Genomic DNA, 24,434 nt, shown 5'->3' on the forward strand with positions numbered 1-24,434 from the left:
ATACACATAATACTTTAGAATTCTTATGGTCCCATGGAATTCCCTGTCACCGCACACTACTTTGGGGAAGAAATGCTTGTGTCCAGCTAACACAACCATGTCCTTTTAAATGGACTCTTTTCTTTAGGAAACCAAAATTTTAAAAGTTGATGACGTTCTTTTGCCACTTCCTGGTTTGCCTGTGGTTGCCAGGAGGATGTGAGATGACTGTGCCTCAGTGAGGACTTTGGCTGAAGGTTAAAATTGAGGGCATGAGCTCAGAAGTGCTGGGGAAAGATGTTGGGAGGGATGGTGCACATGCAAGATGGACAACTCTTTGTGGTGGCTGAGGATGATGGTGATGTGCCAAGGAGCAGCAGTGATGTGCCTACGAGATGGAGAAAGAGTTTGATGGGGGGACTGGAGAGTGCTGACACCCTCAGAGCTGGGAGTCCCCTAAGAAAGGAGCTGGAGAGGGGACTGGAGGTGGAGAAAAGGGACACCCATTTGTCATTGTGTTTAGATAGATGGTAGAGAGGCCAGAAATAAAGGAAAAGGAGAATATTGAGAGCAGGACATTCAGAGCTGACCCAGAGGAGGGGACCTGGGAGAGGACAACTAGTGGGTGGCTTAATTCTAACCAGGCACCACCAGTGTGAGTCACGCAGCTGCTGAGCATGATCCCATTCCAAACCCAGAGTATCATGAGCTCCCAAAACCAGAGGAAGAAAGCCAGTACCAGGAGGGAAGGTTTCACTGCCTCTTTGTTACCTGCTGGGCCAAGGATGGGGGGTATAGGTGTAAGAAGAAATCCTCTTTGATCTTTGCACAGGAGCTCATCCCAACTCAACAGGCTACATTGGGCTGCCTGTAAACTTTAACCATCCTTGCACGAGTCTACAAGTGCCTGGGGGGTGCTTTCTGTCTGCTGAGCAGACAAGCCCAAAGGACAAGCCGCGCCGAGCACCATGCTCAGCTCGACTTGCAGAGTCCAAGAAAAACACTGCGCTTTGCCGCCAAGAAAACAACAGCTAAATTTGTCTTCAACTTACAGTGATTTGGAGCAGGATCCCAGCAAGGGGAAGCTGGTTCGTCACGGTTCAGAAGATTATTCAAAATGCATGAAATTTGCGTGGAATTTCCTTAATCTGCCTTTACAGGAAAATTCCTTTCCTGTTTCCTCAGGGCAGGCCCATATTGTCGAAGGCAGCATTCTTTAACAGGGGGATATCATTTATTATAACGGATCATGGGTCAAAGTATCTTAACCCAGATCAAGGGCAAGGTCTGTGGGGACTGCCTGGAGCCTTTCGTGTAACTCACAATAAAGAACCAATTATAGAGTGAGTGGCTGACACCAAACCCATGCCATGGCTGCAGATGGCAAATGCACCTACTTGGGTCATGCATCTTGTGAAGGGAGAAATTACTGTAGGTTCAAATTCTTGAGCTGGGTGACCATGGCTAGCAGCTAATTATGCCTTTCCAAAGTGAAATCCATGTTGTTCAACACTTGCTGTATTTTTCTCAGTAGTTTAACCTTGATATCTTTCCTGGGATTAGAGAGTGATGAAAGGTTGAATTATTTGTTTCTGAACTCCCACTGCGAGCGGTCTGACTGCATCTGTTCAAGTTCCTGGTTTCTCAATATTGGTGTTGCATGCAATGTTCTGAGGGTGTTAGGGACTAAGATTGTATCGCTCTAAACTACTGGCTTAAAAGAGACAGCAGTTCCAGGGAATGAAAAAACAAAGGCAGGTAGGGAATCCCATGTAACTAAAAGAAAAAATGAAACTTAAGTGTTTTGTATACATATGCATGGCTTTCCGTCCAAGCTCTTTGAAGCCATTAGCAAGCACTGGTATAGTTACTAAAAGATTTTTGTAAAATTAAGAGCAACTTTTTTCTTTTTTTTTCATTTTGATGGTGGGGAAACTGAGGCACAGCTTGAAATAGAAACCTCTCAACATTTGTTAAATAAAAAGAACATCTCTGGCTCAGGAGCTGAGAAGGGGAAATTGCCCGGCCTCTGCAATACTCTGGTATATTGTGGTGTGTGTCTTCTGACCTTGGTGTCTTCTCTGGGAGACTGTTAATACTGGAGATGGGGCACCATGAGCCTTGTCTGACCTGGTGCGTCTGCTTGGAGGGCCTTGGGTATTGCTGGGTATTGCAGCTGCAGGTCAGAGAGTTGGGAGAAGGAGGAGGACAACACCAAACATACCATCCACTTCTAGGTAGTAAAATCTGCTTATTGCGCTGGTTTAGAAAGCCAGACAAAACTGTAGACCTGTGTTTCATGCCCATTTTGCATGTATGCTTTTGACGTGTCCAGCTAACTGGCCAAGCCAGGTGTTTGCAAATGCAGCCTGGGTGCATGGAGAGCTCTGTAAGGGAGTGGAGGCTGAGGGAGGTCAGCAATGCGTGGGATACCCATAGCTGTTCTAAGTGCCAGGCTGTGCTAGGAGGTACTGTAACCTCTCCCTGTGTCATTAGGGCTTATCATTACTGCAGACAGTGATTGGAAAAGGCTTTTTGCAAGGCTGAACTGTAAGCAATAAAACTTGCATTCTGATACAGGCATAGTGCACTTAGCTAATAAAAACAGCCTTGGTGTCAAAAGGTTTCAGTAGATGTGGCTAAAGATATTAGCAGTCACTGTGTTTGCCTTTCACTTCTCTACAGACCCAGGATGAGGTGAGGTGATAAAAACAGGCTTTTTGTTTCCACTGGGAGCCAAAGTTGCAGGACTCTACTTAGGCTGCTGAGGGAGCAGCCCTGATGTTTCCCAGTGCAGATCACCTCCCTGCTCTTTTTCCCCCTGGTAGCCCAAATATACTCCCAGTCATGATGGCTTCAGTCTCAGGTGTCCTGGTGTGGGCAGCAGAATTGCCCTTTCCTCCTGACCCTGGGTGGAGGGCTGGTGATGTACCTGACACAGGTGGATGGAGACCTGGTCCTGCCTTTCTTACCACCTGGCTGGGCTGAGATGCCTATGTTGTGTAACTTCAAAGCTCAGACTATGAAAACAGAGGAATAACTGTGCTGTGATGAACACGAAGATGCACACTGTCACTTTCCTGAATGGAGAGGGGCTTTCCAAAGCCCCAGTGTGCCATCCAGCCCCATCTGAAGCAACGTTAACTCAGTGGAACTTCTTGCAAACTATGGTATTACCAGCCGTAAGAAAGTGTAGCAAACTGGACTTAGAGCTAATAGATTTTTTCCTGGGACCAGACACTGAGGAAAAAAGAAACATCATGTAATTGAAGGTGAATGTTGATTTGAAAACAAAGCATAATTTGACAGTGGAGGAATTTATGTGCCTGACTATTAACAGATCTTTTTTCGTATGATCAAGTAGTCATTTGAGTCAAGGAAAATGTATTAACCGGTCTGGCTGCATTTCCCAGTCATATGTCAACCCATGGTGTTTGCCAGGAGAGATGACAGAAGTGTCTGTGAATTGGATTATACTCCAGAGGTCCCTTTTTTGACTGGGAGCTGGGGTCCCAACAGTATAGTAATGATAGTTAGCACTTACAGATACTGGCAAAGCTGTGTTTGGTAACTCTTGGGCTATGGATGTGTCTTGCATTGATACTAGATACCACAAAGTCAAGAGAAGATAAGAGGAGATTGTACCCTGAGAAATGGAGAAAACCCAGTAATTTGGGGATAATCGTTGTACCCACACAGTCAACTGAATAACTGAAAATATTAGAGGGAAGTGTCCCCATAGCCATCTGTGGCTATTTTAGTTCAATTAATAATTTAGATAGGTATCTGCAATGGCCTATCTTCCCCTTCCTTCACATCATAGCTTCCCCTGCTTTTTTTTCTTTCTCCTTCCCATTTTTTAGTAAGTGAACATGGCAGGAACTGTGATACAAGCTGAGTCCTGGAGAAATGTAATAGGGTCCTGTGAAACCCACCAGTATGGTTAGATGTGCCATCACTTCAAGCAGTTGTGGCTTTGACAACAGATGCCATGCTGGCATGGGTTTGTCCAGGCACTTTTCTTTCCTTCCTCTTCCCCAGCAGCCCCAGCAATGTTTCACGGTGCTGGTGCCTACCTGGCGCTCTTGGTCCCTGAGGGACAGTCTTGCAGTGTGACTTCTTTGTCTCCCCGTCCCTGACCCAGATCCCTTCTCCTTTTAAGCACATGAAGGCGTGTTTGCCTAAGAGTGAAGAGTTGTGAAATCAGGGTTGGTGATGGGAAAATGGTCATTCAGTTTTCAAAGGCATCTTCCACTGGAGTTTTGCTGCTCAATTGAGGGTGCTGATGCTCCCTGGCAGTGGCTGCCCCATTCTACAGACATGTCCAGTTTATACTGTTACATTGGGGTAATACTCAAGAAACTGAGCCTTCATGATAACACTGTCCACTACCAGCAAGGTGATGCACGTGGTGTGCCATGTGATGATGTGAGTCCTTGGCTGTCAATATGGCCTCATTCACATGCATTTGAAATCCACTTGTGATTTCCAGGAGGGTATGTGGAAAAGATCTTCTAAAATGACTCTCAACAAGTGTTACTGGCTCAGAGGATGAGCGCTCATGTAGGCCATATTTAAGTTATCAAACCCAACAGCTAGAGGCAAATGTCAGCTTATCGTAACTGCTCTGTAAACAGAAATCATCACATAATCTTTTGTCTCACCCGTCACATCCAGGTGACAGCCCAGGAAGCCTATTAGCAAATGCCAACACGCCTACTGCACTGGGGCGAGTTACATGCCTGGGTTAAACACCGCAAGGGGAGTAAGGAAGCCTCAGCAGGGTAACAGCAATGAGTCACCTGAAGTCAGAGAAGTGCTAAGTGATTTTCTCATGGGAAAAACTGAGATCTAACATCACTAGGATCAAAAACTTTTTTTTTTTTCCTTTAAAGTTTCTCATTGAAAATATTATTCATGGTAGAAGGGAGCACAGAGAGGGGTACATATACTCATACTACTCTTGATGGGCATATTAGTCTGAATTTTGCAGTGAGAAGACAAATTATTGAAGTATCCAGAGCCAAACAAATACCAGAGCCAGTAGTAAAATTCCAGGAATTACAGTGCATACTTCAAAGTAAAGTGCTTATACTAATAACCTGATAGCAGTACCTGTTTCAAAGTTAGAAGCGTCTTGTCAGTAAAACACAGTGTTCACAGATGTTTTGATCTGCCAGTACTGCATTTCTGAAGAACTTAATATGCCCATTTCTGCTGTTGCCCCAGTTTGGGAGCCCAGTACCTGAGTGGTTGTGTAGATCCTTTCCTGAAATGGCACAATGAGCCCCAAGCAGTGGGTCAAAGCAAATCCAAGGGTCTTCCCCAAGCCTCTCCTGTTAGGATGTCTGGCTGCATTTCCTGTCCTGTGCTTCTCTGCTGATGTTGCTACATTGCAGTTGTTGATTTTAGACCAGAATAATGCTGAAAATGAGAGAAAAGTTCAGTATGATGCTATATACGTTGTACAGCATCTTTCCAACTCTAAGCCAGTGCTAATGTTGCTTTCAGCAGGCGATGAACAAATAAATAAAACCCTAAATGATATCTGCATCTGTTTGCCATAAGAAGCTCCCCATTTTGCAGAGCTCTCAAGTTAACTTGAAGCTAACAGCACAAATCAGCCCAGCTCTGAATTGAGAATGGGGAAACAGCTCCTTTTTCTGCTCACTGAGGACAGATGCTAATAGAAATGCTGCAGAATTACCCAACTTGGCAGTTAAACATGGTCTTTTACAAGTGGAGAATTTGCCATCAGGGGTAGAATTTACAAAAAAAAAAAATTTTAAAAGAATTTTAAAAAGAGAAAAAGGCAACACATTAGCCACAAATTAATAAAACCATCCCAATTTATGCAAAACATGAGGCTTCAGGGACCTGTTTCAGAGTCCTTTGTGTCATTAAAAATGCACCTGCTATTACAAAGCTCTTTTGATTGTGTCACATTTTAAAGTCCTTTTTTTTTTTGTGCATCCTTTAAGATTAGGTGTTTTTTAGTAAGAAAGCCTCTCCAAAATTGGGGGTGGGTGATTTTTATATTGTTTCAGTAGAGATGGTCTTTACTTCATTCTAGCATAGTTTAAAAGTTTAAAACCATGCTGCTTTAGTCCCCCAGATTGTCACTTTTAACCCAAAAAAAGGGGTTTGCACAGGTTGTCTTAAATAAAAAAAATGCACATAAGTGAAACAGCACAGGTTTTGTGGCTTGATCTGCCAAAGTAATCTGCTTCACTTCCCAGTTATGGTATAGATTGACTGGCTGAATTAATATGGGCAGTGATACAGGATATTTGAACTCTTGACAGTTATTTCATTCTGTTTTTTCCCAGCAGTAAAATGGATTTGTTCTGAAACCTGGAAAAGAAAGAAATAAACTTGGCAGATGCAGCCAGTTTATGATTTATTCTGAGTTTGTAGCCTGATCCAAAAGCCACTGAAGTCTACAGAAATCTTTTGGGGGATTTCAAAAGGAATCTCATCAGGCTCTTGATTAATATGCTGGGGAGTTGGGGGGTGGCACTTGTTAGGGGCTGAGGGAGCCTTGCAGATCTAATCCTTTTTTTCCAGGGTTTGCATTCTCTTGGTGTACATCCTTTCATGCAAGTATCTCAGTGTTCCTTGAACCATATGTATTTGGATTAAAAGGTAATATGAGGAGTGCTAAGAAAAGCTGGAGCCAATTCCCATTTTATTGCAGGAAGGCCTCGAAGTGATGTGAGGAGGGACAGTGTGTCTTACATCTGGGGCTGTGGGAACGTTACTTAGTGGTTGCAACAAAGACAAGGGTTTCTTGTCAGTTCTGTTTCCCTCTTGTCCAAGCTCTCATAGTCATGTGCCTGCTCTGAGCAAATTCTGGGGTGGAAAGGAAACAAGGGCTGAAGGAGAAAAGGGTTGCATTTTATGATCTCATAGCATGGGCCTCACTTCAAGGGATGCTCAGCAGGCAGGTGTCTCTTCTCAGGGTGCGGGTGGACCAAAGGAAGTCTCAAAGCTTGTGCTCTGATGCTCTTTGGATCTCTGTTTCATGAGGCAGTGTAAGTGTGTGATCTCAATGAAGCCAATTAACCTTCCTGAAGCATCTGGAAATGAGATGAGTAATACATGTAGCAGAATTTAGCATGCAGCATCTTTGAACTTTGCAGTTATCTGCAGTTTTCTAGACTGGAAATTTTCCAGATTTTTCTAGGGTGGGAAAAGCCACTGCGTGATGTATAGAAACAAAACAGGCTTCGCATCCTGATTTATTCCTGATCTTATTATTGTGTGACAGGATCAGTTATCTCTCAGGCAGTGGTATTAATTAATGATTATAAAATATTTCCAGTTCTTGGGAAAAAAAATGCATCACAGAACTGTGTGATTACTTGAGCTATTAATTAGATGGCACCTGAGGTGGGAAACCTCCTGCTTGTTACTGTCTGCAGCTGTGTTTCAGTGTATGTTGTGAGCTTCAAACTCTTTTGGAAAAGCTTGTCTTTTAAAACCTTTTTTTTTTTTCATTAAAGTGGGAGGAAATCACAGATGATCTTTCACATGATTCTTCCAACACCCGGTCATTCATCAGGGGAGACTTAAAGATAATAAACTTTTTGTTTCAGGCAATTACTTAATCTCGACAAACTCCTGTGTTAAGCAGAGCTATTAACTGAGCAGGCCATAAATCAGTGTGTTGCCAGGTGGGTGAGTCTCCTGAACTGCAATCACTCTTCAGGGCCTTCCAGAGACCCCTTACAGTCCTAAGCACCCTCATTACACAAGCAGCATGCTAACAGCCTGCACTTTGCATGAGCTGTCCAGAGAATCCGCGGCAAACTGCACTGGGACCATTTTTAACACCAGTCGGAGAATTTTCATACCAAGGCAGGATGATACATGGGCGTTATTAGCCTGCACCAAAACCACAGCTGGGTAAAACAGATAACTTCCTCACCCTTCTCCTCGTCGGGCCTTCTGCTTGGTTAAAAGCCAGCTCATGCAGTATCCTCTTAGTCTAGGAGTCTAGATGTCCTGAAGCATGAAAGCTCACAACACTCTTCTTCGAAAGCTACCAAGATGTTTTTTCACCTGTGTACAAGTGCAAGGAAAAAAAATACCCAGCCCTGCAATTTTATTGTAACTAGTAGAAAGCAGACATCTTTGCTTCCATTTCCAGACAGAAGTTTGGTCAAAACGCACAGCAGACTCCATAGGGTTTTCCAGACTCGATTTGTTAAGTTTTATAAATAATATAAACAGACCTTTCATATGAAGGGGAAATTTTTCAAGCCACTGCCTATAGGAACAGTTTGATTTCAGTTTGTTTTAGTGCCTCGAGGAACGTATGCGTAAAGAAAGCAAACTCACTGCTGTGGTTTGGATTGGAAAGGCTAGAAATGCCAGCGCTGCATTTGAAGCACAGCCTTGTCCCGAACGAGTGAGAAAGCCTTTGTAGCATGAGTCAATATGGGTGTCCCTGTGATGGCAGCAGGCAGCCCTGTGATGGGGGAGACCGTTCAGGTAGGTCTATGCTCAGGGCGGGCTGGCGTGCCCTTTCTTGCTGGCACTGGCATCTGAGCTTTCATGGGATTTAGGCATCTGCTTGGGAGTTTTTCTTCTGCAAGGCAGCTTTCCAGCTCTCACAAGTTTTGCCGGTGTGTTGGGCAAACAGCTTGTGGTGCACTACCTGATGGATTTGGGGAAGTGTATTAAGTTTTCAATGGCCAGTCAGCCTAGTTACTCCATACGTACAGTTTGGCCAACACCAGAAGCAGCTGTGCTCCCCCCGACCAGCACGGTGCAAGCTGGCATGTGAGCATGATGCTCACCCATCTGAAGGGAAGGGGTGAGTTACCTTTCAGCAGAATGCACTCTGCAGTCCAGTCAGTACTGCAGCCAGGCGGGGAGACAAGTGGCCAAGGGAGGTCAGGACTTCGCTTTCAGTGGCAGCCTGGGCTGGAAGTGGTTGCTGAACAGCAGCCTAAGGGCCTTTGCAGATTTGTGCACCAGCGATCTCATAGTAAACTGGTTCAGGGAGCTGGTTCAGCCAAACCCCCATGCAATAAAATTTTAGGTGATTAGTTTTCAACTGGATGAACTCCCTGAGCTGGCTCTGTATGATTGCGTGAGTGCCAGTGCCACCTCCGGGGAGGGGTGTGAATGCATGGCTGGAGGCGGAAGGCAGGGTCAATTTGAATGCTAAATACATCCCCATCTGTAGACTTGCTCCTCGGGATGCAGCTTGGGATGACACTCCTCAATAGCTTTTATTTGCATGAGCAGAAAGCACACAATCAGGGCTCTGCTAGACTTGTTGTTGGATCAGAAGTGTTATGCAGAGAGCAGTGTGTGATAGCTGATGTGCTTTCCCTCCTTTGTCATTCTCTATTATTGTCCTTTGTTGCCTAAACTCCAATGTAAGGCTGCTGAACTTCCCCATGCCTCTGCAGCAGATATTCTGGACTTCATCATGTGGAATGCAGCTGAGGGCATCAGTGTCCTCTGGTGCTTCTGCTGCCTCCTGGTCATAAATACCAATTAGTGCTTTCTCCCACAGTGCCTCCATCTAATGTCAAATTACAATATAGCATTGTATCATAGGTGATGTGAAGCAGTTGTACTTTTGAGAGCCAAGGAGAAGTTTGCTCAGATGTAAAATCAAGTTCTGGGAGCTGTAAGAGCGGTTATGTTCAGCTGCCTTTGGACTCACACTATGGTTCTCTGCTCCTCAGGGTCCCTGCCGCAGGAGGCAGGTCCTCTGTCAGGACCTCATTTGCATGTGCATCAAATGCATTTCTTTCTCTTTGGGATACCCAGAAAAAGAAACATCTTGAGGACTTGGGGAGTCTCTGCTGAGGACAACAGGAGAGAGGCAGGGGATACTGGAGAATCCTCCGGACACTCAGCAGTTGGCTGAGGTTCACACAATTCCTTTTCACTAGCTGTTTCAAGTGATGTGGCTCCCACTGTGAAATGAGCTTTAACACTAAATACACAGGGGAATGAAAGAGTTTGTCATTCATTGGCCTGGTCCCAGAACAGTCAGTAGCAAATTTCCTTGGCCTGTCTTTTTTTTCTTTTGGAAATTGCTGCATCAGCTGGCGGTTGCTGACTCCAGGATGCTACTGGCTTCCCAGGAAGCAGGATGATAACAACTTGGAGGAAACTTCTCCCCTTAAACCTGTAGGCATTTTCTCTTCCGTGAATGTGTCTTTCTTGTGGAATCCGTAAGTTTGCATAGATGTTTTAGACATCATGATTTTTCTTCTGCTACTGGTCCAGGCAGGCACAAGCTGAACCACCATGTGGTCTGCCCCCACCTCCCTGCCTGCCCCTCGCATGCCGGGATTTCTTCCTCACTGTTTGGGATTTTTTTTGGTGGTTGTTTCTTTTTCTTCTTTCCATTCTCTGGCAGCAGCTATTGGAAGAACAAGCCCAAGATCCACCTGGCCCTTCAAGCTTATCAGGCTGTGTCTTTTGTTGACAAAGCAGCGGTGGCTGCACTCTCATGCAAGAGTTACTTTATGGAACAGCTACTCACTCGAAAAGCAAACTGTCTTTTATTCGCTTGTGCTGCCTTTCTCCCTTTAGAATTGCAGCCACAGCTGAACCACAATGTGGCCTCAGATCTGAGTCAGTCTAGAGGGTTGGTTTTCCTCTCGTTTTATTCCTCCCCCCCCCCCCCCCCTTTTTTTTTTCACTCCTCTCTTTTTTTTTCTTTCCCTCCTCTGCTTTCTGGAGTTGGCACAATCCTGTGTTATTAGGACATAAGCTAGCTTGTTCTAGTGGAATTTCCTGTCTGATTTTAATTTCCCTTTTTTTTTTTTTTCCCCCCTCAAAGTGAGACAGAAAAGCTTTTTAATTGCACTGCCGTAGGTTGGCCTTTCGGGATATTATTATTCTTATTAAGTACTTCCTGTTGGGAGGCGGCACATGAGTAGAAGTAACAAGGATCTCGGTGCAGTCATGGCTTGTGGCCTCTTTGTTTGTTAATAACTGTCAGATTGGCAGCATCCTCAAAATACATCTTGGCCTGACAGCCTTGCAATTAAGTGATTTTCAAGACTCTCAACATTTATAGCTCAAGACCTGTGGAATTAATAAGCAGCATTAGGCCTTTCGGGTTTGTTTTCTGCTGTTCAGTAGTCATAGCTTGTCTTCCCTGTAATAAAAAGCTGGCACTGGTGAGAAAGCCTTGTTCTGGAAATCCCCAGTATGAAGGTAGAAACTCCTGGTCATGTAGTGGTAGGGCAGACTGGCATGTCCCAGGTGGGATTTGCGTCCTGTTGTCCACCTATATCACATCATTGGTGACGTATGTTTCAGCAGGTTTGCTGTGCCTGCAGAGCATCTAGTGATGAATCTTTGATGCTTCTGGCCGTGGAAGCAAAGGGGCCTTGACAGCAGCCGTGTGCAGTGCAGCTCAGAGACTGAAACAGCAGTGGCATGTTAGTGGAGAAGTTGCCGTGTGCCATTGGTGCTGCTGATATTTCAGATTTCATGGTGTATTAAAGTCAAGGCATTTCAAGATCATCACTTCCATGTACTTCTTGTAGTCTAACATATAATAGATCATAAACTATCTTGATCTCTTCTGTGCCGCTTTTGACAGCAGCTGCAGATTCCTGGAAAATGTTTTCTGACAGAAAACTGTTCTGCCTTAAACTTTCCCCCAACTCAGGCTATTTAGGATGGAAGATCATGGCTGCTGGCAGCAAGGCTGATCAAGAGCCTTTTCTAATTATTGCTCTTTGGAAAGCAGTCCGAGTTTCGGTATTCAAGCACCCTGCTGCAGGACTTCCTTGTGCTTGTGGGGTTCCCTCAGGCAGAAGGAGAGCTCTGCTTTCATGTTATTTACCCTTCCCAGAGGTATAAAAAAATAATGATTTGTCCCCTTAAGGTTACTACATATCAGTAATCTGAAGACCCCAGGAATTCTTGTAGAAGAATAAATAATGCATTGCCTGTATCCACAGATGCCCACCTGAATATCTGAAGATACTTCTGCAGACATGAATATGGATATATCCTCCCAAAACCATTTTGAAGTTTTTGAAAGTTTTGGATACAATGTGTTTTACAAGAGCAAAGCCAGAACTTTCCATGTGGTTCTCCACGGGTTTCTGAAAATTCCTGTTTTCTCACCAACAAGCAAAGTGCCCCATTTTTCATCACACCTGCAGTGTGATGCAAAGCCAGCTAGTGCATGGGAGCACCTTGCAGGGTTTCCTGGCATCCTCCTGACCCTGCTATCAGCAGCTGTCCCTAGTCCTTCATTGGCTGAGGCAGAAAGCTCCTCATGCAGCATTTTGGAGATTGTAGGTAGCAACTGAGGCATTTCAGGGTTTGATTTCTTAATGACAATTCTGTGTTCTTGTAGAAAATGTCAATGAACTGTTAGATTTTTAATCTAAATTTTCCACGTAGAAGGAAAGGCCATTTTTAACCTCAGTGGAATTGTTCCAGTTCTTTTGCCCTGGAAAATACTGACAGGTTTAATAACCTTAACAGATGTCAGGTGCTGCATGGCAGTGAGCTAAGGAGAGCTGCTAGGAGCTTCAGGATGGGTTAGACATTGAGGTGAAGAAAAATGTCCTACTTCCATTAGGACCTGAGTTCATTTAAGCACTCCACTTTCTTCTTGAGGGTGGAGGGCAAAATCATGGGCAAATTCGTTCAGCGGTGCTTCAGTTTGGCCACAGGGCCATGAGGGGAGCTCGCTGATCTAATCTCACCCCTGTCCCAGCTGAAAGAGCCAGCTTGCTTCACAGATACCTGCTTGCCTTCCGCGCTTTGGATGCAGCCTGCGGCTCAGCAGCACTGCCCAAATGAAAAACAGTGGCTGCGCTGAAGTGTGTTCCCTGGCTCTGTGGCCACCAGGACCACATTTCTGCCTGCCATGTGGCAGTGCCTGAGTCCTAGGTGAGGGCTGCTTAATGGCAGCCCTCAGCATCTTCGAAAGACTTTTTATTTTAAATCCACCTGAGTTGAAGCAGTAGAATAAACTTTGTAAGATGATAAACTCCTCTGGGCTGTCCACAAGAGAATGGACGGTTGTGATGGTTCCCAAGGAGGTTTCCTCTGGGATGCTGGTGAAAAGCAGTCTTGCATTTGCAGCGTGACGGAGATGTTTACTGTGTCTCATGGGCTTTATAACATCTTTGTTACGTGGGTAACTCCAGGAATGGGCTTTATTCTGTGTAAAGTAAGTACCACATCCACACAGACAGCCAAAATCTGTGTCCCTGCAAGGAACTGAGTGACTACTCGTGTGGTCTTGCTGCTGGCTGGAAGGGAAACAAATGGCTCCTAGGTGTTTCCATGGAAGTCGGGTGTGTGTGAGGAGCTCCAGCAGGATTGCTGGAGAAGGGGCAAATGGAGAAGCAAGCCTTCTCTGTGTTGTCATCTGCTCCTGGCTGCACCTCAGTTTCTCCAAGTGCAGAGTCATGCAGACTCTGTCCTTCAGATGCTTTGAGGTGTCAGTATAATAATGCTTGTTTCGAGGCTTTCTGTGGGTGATTTTATAGCTGAAAAGCAACATATTTTTTATTATTTCTTGTTTCATTTTTGCAAATCTGCATCCCAGCAAGGCCCCTTCTTCTTCCAGCACTCCTCCAAGGTATTTACTGTTACCTGAGCTGTTTATTCAACAGCAGTTAGTTGCGTGCTTTTCATTACTTACCTGAAGGAGAAGTTTGGCTTGCCTTACCCAGCCCACAGTTACACTGAGTGTGTTGTCTTCTCCAGCATCCTGCCACTCACTGTCTGAAAAAAAATAGTTATGTAAATCAGGCTACCACCGCCTTTCTTTATTAGGTATGTTAGAAGAAGAGAAAACTGGTTCTGCACCCCTCTGGATGGAAACAGCCATCTGGAGAGGGGGTGTCCTACAGGTGAGCTGGTGGAAGCCTGCCTCGCATTTATCCCAGTTACAATGTTCATAGCAAGCCAGAATGAGTATTTGCTATTATTTTACCTGCATAGGTCCTTTGTTATTTTTGTTAAAGCACTTAGCAGGTAATAAAACAACATAATAATTAACCGATCATTATTGAAGTATGCTGTATGAAAACCAAACCAAATGCTAACAAGCCAAACAAAAGAAAAGCACTCATGGTACAGCCCTGTTTATAGTGCTGTCTCCTGGAATCATTATACACGTTGATATAATAATACTGAGCACTTAATTACCACATCATTTTTAAAGTGCTGTATAAACATTAACCAAACCTCTGAGCTAGGGAGGTATTATTATCTCCATTTTAAAGAAGGGAAATTCTGACACAGCATGGTTAGTTGGTAATTTAGTGTCAGGCAGATGGTGGGGCAGGAGATGAGGTTGCAGCTCCATGGCTGGTCTGCTGTGATTTTGGAGACAGAAAAGCAGAGCTGCTGAGGAGCCTGAGATGGCTTTTTGTGAAATGCACGGCGCTGCGTTTCAGGGAGGGACGATTCTCCCCCAGACACCTTCTCTCTGCTTAGAAAACATCAGATTGGTGTAATTAGCAACCACATAATTATCCCTTTTTGAGGCAGGCACACGGTGTACTTTGCAAAGTATCTAAACAACATTAAAATGAAGCTCTCAAACAGGGGCTCATGGGGGCCTAAGAGGCAGCTACTGTAGCCTTGTGTGTCTGTTCTGCCTCCTCCCTATATTGATCTGAGTGGTGGTTCTGGGAATGACTTCCCCTCTTAATATTCTGCATGGTGGTACATGACTTCATCCAAGGAGAATCCCACAGGCGCATCAGCGTGATCTGCTCTGTCATGTTTCTGTGACCCAGTTTTCCCTGTTCTTTGTCTCAGACCTTCCCTGACCCTAGGCCTATTATCTCTTCCAGTAATTCACCCGAGCCATTATTAATGGTGCATTAACTTTGGCTACACTTTCAGCAAAGATGTTTTTCTTGTGCTCATTCATTCGCTCAACTCACTTAAACAGCTAGATCATTATTGTGGGGACGTCACACAAATACAATAACATCTCCCTTGCTGGCACCTACAGCGCTGCAGCGCTTTGCTGGAGGGGTGGCCATCCAAATACAACACTGAAACGCCCAGGAGGGACTATCAAAGGGAGTCAAGTAGCCACACACACGCTCAGTGGTTCGAGGGTGGGTTTGCTTCCCCTGCTCGCACACCAAGGGTGTCTGGGGATGCTCTGAAGCCCACTGAGTTCAGGGGAGCTCTGATGTGAAGAAAATCACTGCAGGAAGGCTGGGGAGTAAAGCACAAGCCCCTCTTTGATGTTTCAGAACAAACCTGGTGTTTGCTGCCACAGTTGTCAGATGCCAAAATATGTCCGTTTAAAATGTACACTGTAAATGAGTAAAATTGGGACTTAAAAAACTTTACAACAAAAGGGATGTTGTCTACAGTTTACTTCTCAGTTGATGCTTTGGGTTTCTCTGGGTGATGACTGAGTGAATGATGCTTCATTTTTGTTGTATCTTTAACTTTGCACTTGGGAGGGAAAATGTGGACAGTGAGCAGAGCTTCTGCTTTAGAGATGGGGAAAACTTGCAAATGTCTCTTCTGATGTCTCAGAGGTTTCCATTTAGTGTCTAGTGCAGACAGCAGTTATTTTCCTGTTATCCTTTTCAAAGAAGCTGGACCTGAGAAAAAGAACAGACAGAAGCTGCTGCAAGCTGCTATATCACACTGAGCAGCATCCCACCATCCCAGTAACAGGGATGAGGCCCGTGACAGCACAGCATTGCTGCTGCGAAAACACTCGTGGACACTCACCAGCACCTGCTGGGACACCCCTTCCCATTTTTTTTTCTGTGTCAGCTGCTTGTCCACAGCTGCTAATGACACCACCATGACAGGAGTGCGAGCTGTTGTCTGGGAAGTTTTTCTGCCACTAATCCTAATCAATCCAATACCCTGGGGCTCTGAAGCCTTTTAGAGATAAAGTTACAGTTTCTGCCTGCTGTGGTTAGCTGCTCTTGTTTGACTGCATAGACTTGGGCAAGTTATTTTACGTTGCCCTATTTCAGCCCCTCTTGAGTAAAAAAACAATGGGTTGAGTTTCAGATGCACATTTGCTTCTCTACCTTAGTAGAGGTGAAGCTCTGTTAGACTTTGCAAAGTAGCTTGTGATCCCTTTATGAAAGTTGAGACCCATGCATCACTAAAACCATAAGAAATCAATCCGAAAAGGATCTCAAGAAGTCAGTATTTGGGTTTCTTCTTTTCTGAAATGTTTGATTGGTTGGTTGGTTTTGTTTGTAGGTTTGTTTGGTGGTTTGTTGTTTTGGGGTTGTTTTTTTTTTTTGGATGTTTTTAGAGATTTGTTGAGAAAAACCCTGCAGGTACTGAATTACCCAGACAGCAATCTTCTACTTTTTTTTTCCTTCAATGAATGACTTTTCCTGTTGATTGCAAAATATATATGCTCTATTTCTGATGGCAAAGAAGCCCCCTCATATCTTGGACTGCTTGTTCCTACAGAAATTTTTGGACATGGTAGGAAACCCACTTTTTTTTAGCCCACATGGCGGCATGTGCAGCTCATGTGTGTTTCAGATAAAGCACTGGGAGCCAGTACAGATGGGGTGTGTAGGGCTTCTCAGGGTGCCTCACTAGCTAGTCTCACTGCAGCACCCCAGTTGCAAGTGGGAACAGAAGATGTCCTTTAAGGCCTTTCCCAAGGGCTTTCCGAATTGTTACTGTAAAAGTGAACTGCAGATGAAATCCAGTTCAGTGCTGTGGGGTCTGATTTCTTCTGCTGCCTTTTTTTTTTTTTTTTTTTTTTTAGCAATCACTGATGTAAGCTGAAGTATTTGGAATAGAAAGAGCTTATTTGACACTTCCTAATTCTCCTTTTGGGGCTCAAAAAAAGGTGGTGCTGTGGGTGATGTCAAACTAGCTCCTTTGCCTGCTATACCAACCCATGCACGCAGTCTGTTTCTCTTGAAGCACGGATTTATCTGTGGAGATAATCAAAAGCCTGCATCATCCTCAAAAAATGCCTGTTTCTGATGCCTCCCTCGCCGATTCCTGGGATTTTCGGCAAAGGGACATCCCCTTTAAACCTGTTTCTGCTTCATATCTTTTCTCTTTGAAGCCAGAGGGTTGGCTGGCCTCTGAATAGGCAAGGATGAGAATACAGCAGTGGGAGGTCCGTGTCTTGCTCATAAACCTTGGCCAGAAAATCAGCTCCGACAAGTGGGGACAGGTAGCAGCGTCTTTCCCCTTATCAAACGGCGCAGCGGAGCAGACACATTCCTGCAAGAGCAGCGGCTGGGTGGAAGGTGGGGCCTCCCGGCTGCGCCTTGCTGCTCTGCCGCTGTGCTTCACCCTGGGAGCTGCGTGCCATGGACTAGATGAAGAGCTGTGTTATTTCTGTACATAACACCCTGTTTTCCCATCATCCCTGTGCCTTGGGTGCTGCTTTGATACATTCTTTGGTTTTCTCTTCCTTCTGCAGGAGCCAGAGAAAATATTTATCTGTTGCTCCAGTGCTAGGGGACTTTTTGCGGTACCATGTCGTGCCTTTGTGTCCCACATGTTGTGGCGTGGCCCAGCTTTTTCCCAGGCCTCCTGCTAAAACCTTCCTCCCTCTGTGTAAAACAATCATCATTAATGCTAATTGGGCAGGTTTGGGGTTAAATCTGCAAGATTGCTTGGGTTTGGTAAATCCTCTGCCACTGCAAAGCAGATAATGCTAAATAAAAGATCTCCTTGATTAAATTAAAGTTGGCAAATTCATTGCCCTAATCATCATATTGCCCTTCCCGTGGCTATTCAAGGAATACATCACCGTGACTTACTTGAAGTAATTGAATATACTTGTCTTTTTAACTCGTATGTGTAAAACACCCATCTTTGTTAACGGCGTATGTTGCTGCCCTGCTGCCAGCTCTCAGTCCTCTTTGGGAGGGGTGGGAACAAGAAGCAGAGCCAGGCTGACATTTATGAATTGGTAGTTGATTGCCTATAAAACCCTTCATTATTTCTGACCAAGCACCTGGAAGAGAATAAAAAGAAACAGCACCAGCCACTGGAGCCTGTAGACTTGGCTGGTGCTCCCAGGTATGGGAGAAAAGGGGAAGCCCTAAAGTGGGACATTTCAAAGGGATGTCACCAAAAACAACCCTTCTGCTCGCCCTCAGAGGCAGCAAAAGCACAGAGCACGTGGAGGGGCTGGAAATGAAAACAGCAGAGTGAAAGAGGCACCCAAAACAGACACATTGCGGACCCTCCCATTGTCCAAATAGGTTGAACTGCGAAAACAAACCAACAGCGCCAGTGTGAGGGGGGAAGTTCATGGAAATTTTTCTCCCATTAGTAATCAGAATTGTGAGGAGGGAGAAACTCTCTTCAGGTGTCATTTTTTTGCCAACAGATAGCTAGGAAAGGAGGCCAGGCAGCAAACACCCCATGTTTTCTTTTTCCCAGCTCTATTGAGTGACAGGGAAAGACTCTTTTAGCACAAAAAATTTCCAATATTTTCTCAGCAATCAATCATTTAGAAATGTACAGTTAAAAAATAAAACATGCCTGGGTTTTAAGACATTCAGTTGACCTGTTGTTCTTAGTTTCATCATTATTAGTAAAGGGAATGGGCCCAAGGATTAGGGTCTGACATTCCATATTATTAAAGCACTACCATAATGCCCCATGTCAACTCACGCTTCCCTGCCGTTTAGGGGTCAACCCAGCCCTAGACCTGCCCATTGCAGGCAGAATGGCCACCCTCTTTTGGGAGGCTGCAAAACTTCACCTGTAGGGTTGCCACCAGGTGGGCTGTGCAGGTTGGCCCCAAGACCACAGGAAGAGTCCCTGCTCCTTATTTGTATGGCGCTGCCAGAAGCCCAGCCTAGGGGCTCAGGCTGGAAGAGATGCTTGTGTTGTCTGGCATCAGGTGTCTGTGCAGGGACAGTTGATTTGTGACCCGTGTTTGGTATGTGATGATGTAAAACTTGTTTGCCTCACTCCCTCTGGTCCGCACAACACATGTGTTGTGGCTGTAGCTGTGGCCAGGGGACAGCAATGTCTTCAGGGAGGAGGACAGCAGCTTTAGGTGTCTGCCAGACCTGGCAGTTATTTAGGCTGAGCATGGTTTGGGGAGATCAGAGGATGTCTGTTGCTGTGTGAGAAGGGGGTGGGATGTGATGGCTGAACTCTTGCATTTCTAACCTGGAAAAACACTGGCTGCCTTTTAAAATGGAGCCTCTTTACAAGTGTCCTTATGTAACTGATCATCCCTACCCAGGGCGGTTAAAGGGTGAATCTTCCCTCTGCCAAAGCAAATCCTAAAGGGTGCAAGCTTATACTGCGTCCCTAAGCTGCTTTTTGGAGAGGAAGGGAAGGGATCAGAAATGGGGAAGGTGGTTAACAGTTATCCTACTGTGTCCTGACATTAGGCGAGCTGCTAAAATGCTCCCAGTGTATCAGGTAGTGTGCAGTGCCAGCCTGTTGCTGGAGCGCAGAGAGCAAGTCTGCTGTGGAGCCTTAAATACTTTCCACCCTGACTACCTTAGTTTAACGCCTTTCAGCAGAGTTGGCAGGAGGGTTGTTTTTGTGTAGTCTCTCACCTCTCCCAGCAGCCTGGCTGACGCGCCTGTGCCGTACTGTGCTAAGGGATTGTACATTGCAATGGGAGTAGGAGCCTCAGATCCTCTTGCTGATACTCCGGGAAAGACTTATATGGGGATTTCACGCAGGCTTTGCGCGACGGACCCAAAAGGAGCAGAGCCCTGATGGATGAAGTCAGCATAGCTCTGTTGCAGCTGGAGTCACAGATACGAAAGGCTGAATTTTAAGTCTTTCATAGAAAAAGAGGTTGGCGTTTACTGGAGTTTGCTGAGCATCAGCGAGAGACATGGCCCAAGCCTTGATGCTTTGGTTTTGGATGGTGCTTCCCCACTCTACAGAGAGATGCTACCTGTTGCAGAGGCAAGTCACAGTGAAATACTGAGCACAGATCTTGTTTTGAAATGCTCAGATAGGAGGTTGGTTTTTGTTTTGCTTTTAGTCTCCAGTTAGACAGAAAGGCCAAGAAGCCAGAGAGGGAATGGGAAAGACCTGCAAAAATATCAAGCAATCTTTAATGAACTTCTGACTGTTTGTAAAGGCAGAGCAAGACAGCAAGGCCAGCTTTTTACATTTAAACTGATTGCTGGTACAAATCTAGAAAGCGGCATCATTACAGATGTGATGAGCCCTATTCAGAGGGCGATTGTATAGTATCGTTACTGATGCTGTGCTAATTGTATCTCTTTAGCTTCTGTAATTTTAGTAGAAAAAGCCCAGGCAGCCAAGCAGTGTTGTCGGGGGTAGCATGGAAAAATAACCTGATGAATTTTCCATCAGCTCGATTCACACAAATACTCTCGCCGCTAACTTTTGGGGTCAATAATAAATATTAAAACCTGTAGATTTAATAAGTCAATGTAGGTGTTCTCTGCCTTTTGAGACCACTTTATCTTTCCATCAAAGATGAAACAAGCTTCTCAAATGAATAAAAAATAGGGCCTCAAGTGATTACAAGTGAGAGCAATTTGGGCTCCTCTCTCAGAACCTAGCAGTAGGCAGTTTTGAGCCTCTTCTGACTGCCTAGATGGTCTGCATTAGCGCTGCTCTCACTGTTACATTTTTAGGTAAATATTTCCAACATGTGTGTACAGACCTTCAGGAAAGGTGTTTGCTGCCACTCTAGGCATGAGGGACGGCGCAGGTCTGGATCCCGCCAGGCTCTGTTGAGCCTGATTTGCGTTGCAAGTCTAGTTTTCCTTGGTGCTTCCTATAATCTCCTCAAGTTCAAAGAGCGCTTAGCTGCTTGTCTTTGTCAAAAACCCTGTTGGAGATCTTTTATGTCAAAGATGTAGGATTTCTCCGCATGACTTTGATTATTTATTCATTCCACTTCTCTGCTGTATGATAGCGCTGATATCATGAAGACCCTTGTCTTGCACTGCTCTCGCTCTGAAATTCATGGAGATTTAGTGCCTTTGAAATTGTTTTAAAAGGAAAGGAAAAGTTTTTGAAGTCCCTTTTTTTTTTCTTCTTCTTCTATTCCCCTCAACAGTGCCACAGCACATTTTTCCGGCCTTCCACGCTCCTTTGCCAATTGACATGCGCCACCAGGAAGGACGGTACCATTACGAGCCTCACTCTATCCACGCTATCCACGGGTAAGTCTTGCACCTCTGCTCCTGTGCCTTGCTAAAATGTCAGCCACCCGCAGCATGCTGAATCCCACTGCTAAGGTCCTGGGACGCGCTGCCCTCCTTGCAGGCTGGCCCTGCTGGCTACCCTCCACCCTACTGTCCCCAGACAGTGACCATACTGACCTGTTTGGCAGGAATGCTCTATAGCTCTTAGCTCTGTAAGACCTATAGAAGTGCTATATAACGGTGGGATGGGAGTACAGGGCTACTGTGTCTTTACCTGGCTGAGGTCCCTGGGACAGGCTTGACTTGCATTTTTGGGCCTGTGGTGTTTCTCATCATGCCGTGCCTGGGTCGTTTCTGGCACCATCTTGGCGAAGACCCAGCACTGTTCCCTCCATTTGGAGACCTTGTGTACCATTCCTCCCTGCCTGCTGGCTGGGGGAACAGCAGAAAAAGGCTGCCAGGAATGCTGTAATTCAGTTTGATTTCACTGGACAATGGCCCACTTAGGATGGGTGATGTTTTCTAAAATGTGGTAAAGAGGCAGGTCCTCATAGAGGTGTTTGTGTCCACCCTGGAGGAGCAGGATCCCAGGTTTTGGTGATGACCTCCTGCAAGAGCCTCTCCTCCCCAGGGCAGCTCATGGGCAGCAAGCACGGGTGCTGCTCAGGAGTTGTACCTCTGGAGTGGGGATCATGGTTAATCTCCTCATCCAGGACATGGCAGCTCAAAAGTTCTTGACACCTTGGAGGACGTGTTTATAGAGATATCTGGGTTCACCTACTTTTAGCTGTGATCAGGGCAGGGAAGAAGCCAGGAGGGGTAGTGACCACACACCAGGAAGGGTTTCTCCTTGTCTCTGAAACGCACTGTCCCGGTGGGAGTCAAGGAGCAGCCTTTTGGGGCTGGCATTTCCACAGCCACCCCAAAATCCCTCAACCCGTGGCAGTAACAGAGGGCTCAGCCACCATCTGAGGGACTGGTCCCAGGGTACTTGGTGCGTGGGAACCTGTAAGGAAACATTATGCAAGAAGAGCAAAGGAAGAACAAATAGAGCCCATCACTTAAAAAAACTCTCATTTGATCCCCTGGAGCCCCATTGTGGCCTCACTGTCTGGCCAGGGTCACTGCTCACCCAGCTTTACATGGGCTGTTCGTGGAGATGTGCTTTTTCTGGATAGGTATGAGCAGGGAACAGTCCCTGCGAGGCAAGTAACACAGACAGCATCAGCCAGGAGATTTGTGGAGTCCCACAGCTGCCAGGGCTTTATTCCACTTCCAAAATGCTGCAGGAAAAAAATGATAGGGCATTCCCCTGGATTCTACCAGAAGACAAGTCATTTTCTTTCTGGCTGGCAGTCAGTTTAACTGGATGTTTAAAGGGGCAGAGTAGCTCCTTTCATGCTGTGTGCAAAGGGGAAAAGACAGAGTAGGTTGCTGTCATGGGAATTGTGGGGCTAAAGGGACTGAGTGAAATAGTTCTGGTCTTGTGTGCCAGTACAAGCAAAACATTATAGAGAAAAAGATTAATAAAAAAAAACATACTGGAGATAAGTTAATAAGCCAGAGCTCTGGCTGATAAAGCACATACTGACTTCTGAAAGGGACAACATTCAAAGCAGTTTAGAAGAGAGAGTGGCAGATGCTGAGATATTTGCCGCAGGTTATTTGTGTGCCCTGCTAGGTGCTCCCCTTCGCTCCTTGTGAGAAGGATCAGGTGCACTGCATTTGCCCAGGGGCTCCACAGCAGTCTTTTCAATGGGGTCGTGAAACAGGGTCTTCTCCAAAACACAAGAGCTCACCAGCTGCTGTTATGTACCTGTGAATCATATCTCCCAGTAATGTGAGCCAGTGTTTCATCTTATTGGGGTTATCCTACTGATCAGCCCTGGCCAAGTGTACAATGCTGTCAGATCAGGTTTTGGTTCATCTGTGCCAGTATTAATAATACTCTATCTTAGCAGTGACATTTGTATGTGAGCAGACCAAGAATATCCTGCTTAGTATCTAGGTATAGTTGTTGGCAAATGCTTATTGACCTTTTTCTTAGGGATCCTTCACCTTTCTAACAGCACGTCTCACAGAAATAACCTGTGAGGTACTAGAGAGAAAACTCGGTTGCTGGTCTTAGAAGAGGAAAACATAGTCTTCTTTGAAACTATCTGGGCATTGCGCTGAAAGGTGCCTCTCTGGCTGGTGAAGCACCAAAGCTGAGCAGCCTATTGCTTCTTGGCTCTGGGGGGTTTTATGGGTCGCAGTGATGCCACTTCTGTATGGCTCTTTTCTGAGTGCCCTGACTATGGCATAACCACACTGGGAAAATTCTCACCAGCTGTGGAGTTAGTCTTTCAACCATTTTTTCTCTTTATCTTAAATACATCTCCTGCCCTTTTTTCCTTTAGTTTTTGTTCTAATTCTCTTTTGTCTTACTCTTTTGTCCTTCCATCTCTGCTCTGGAGGTCATAGCATAGTGCTCATCCCCCTGGCCAGAAGATGTCAAACATTAAATCATCCATAACATGGTGGCAGAGCTGGTCTAGAACATACTTATTGGTTGTGTCACTCTTGTTCAATAGGCTGGGTGGACTCAGCAGGCACAGTTGAGCCTCTGGAAATTTGTACTCCATCCTGATGGTGCAGAATTCCACCGTTCTGTTCAAACAAGAAAGGCACATGCATATTTTCACTTTAGAAGATTATGGCAAATGTTTAGAAGAAAAATTGTGCCACTGAGTTTTGACTTCATGATTAATGTGATCAGTGCCTGACAGAGAGCCCCTCAATTCATCAAGCCCATATTCTAGCTGTCTGCTGTCTTGCCGGTACCAAATTTATCTAATTACATGAACATTGCACGGCAAATTAAGTGGAGTCTCGTTTGTTGTTAACTATAGGGTCTTATTATCTGCCTGCTGCATCATGTCAAAGGTTTTGTTTCCTGATTGCTCGATATGACATGGCAGTGCATTCCCCTTCATCACTGTTTGCATGCGACCTAATGAGAATATACGTTATTTTATCCTAACCAGAGGGAACTCATCTGCAAGGCTCTCTCGAGCAGGACCACCTGTGGGACTCTTCTCTTGCGATATGGAAAACTCAAGTAATAAAATGTCTGCTTGCCAAGATAGGGACCTGAAAAATTTGTGGTATTTCTGCTCACTGTTGTGTCAGTCTTTATGTCTCAGCAATTTCCTTGTTAAGCAGCATGACAAATAATTTTCAGAACTTGAGTCTCCTTCCAAATCACTGAGCAATTATTATGTATGTCCAGAAGCAGATTATGTTGGTATTTCCTTGAAATATACTTCCAGATGACTTTTTTTTCTTTTCAGGGTGTTTCAGTGTTTCTCC

General features: G+C 45.2%; 1 protein-coding gene across 3 annotated transcripts in view; it reads left to right on the forward strand.

Annotated features, from left to right (window-relative positions):
* GLI2 (GLI family zinc finger 2) overlaps positions 1 to 24,434 on the forward strand; it is a 199,942-nt gene that overhangs the window by 111,273 nt on the left and 64,235 nt on the right. For all 3 annotated transcript variants that reach the window (XM_057430184.1, XM_057430183.1, XM_057430185.1), the window contains exon 3: positions 20,996 to 21,101. In XM_057430184.1, coding sequence (XP_057286167.1) covers positions 20,996 to 21,101 — 106 coding nt within the window. The remainder of the gene's footprint in view (positions 1 to 20,995; positions 21,102 to 24,434) is intronic.

Source organism: Pezoporus wallicus, unplaced genomic scaffold (genome assembly GCF_028554395.1).
Source record: "Pezoporus wallicus isolate ANWC-B61680 ecotype Strahan unplaced genomic scaffold, APGP_CSIRO_Pwel_v1 contig_5261, whole genome shotgun sequence".
NCBI lineage: Eukaryota > Metazoa > Chordata > Aves > Psittaciformes > Psittacidae > Pezoporus > Pezoporus wallicus.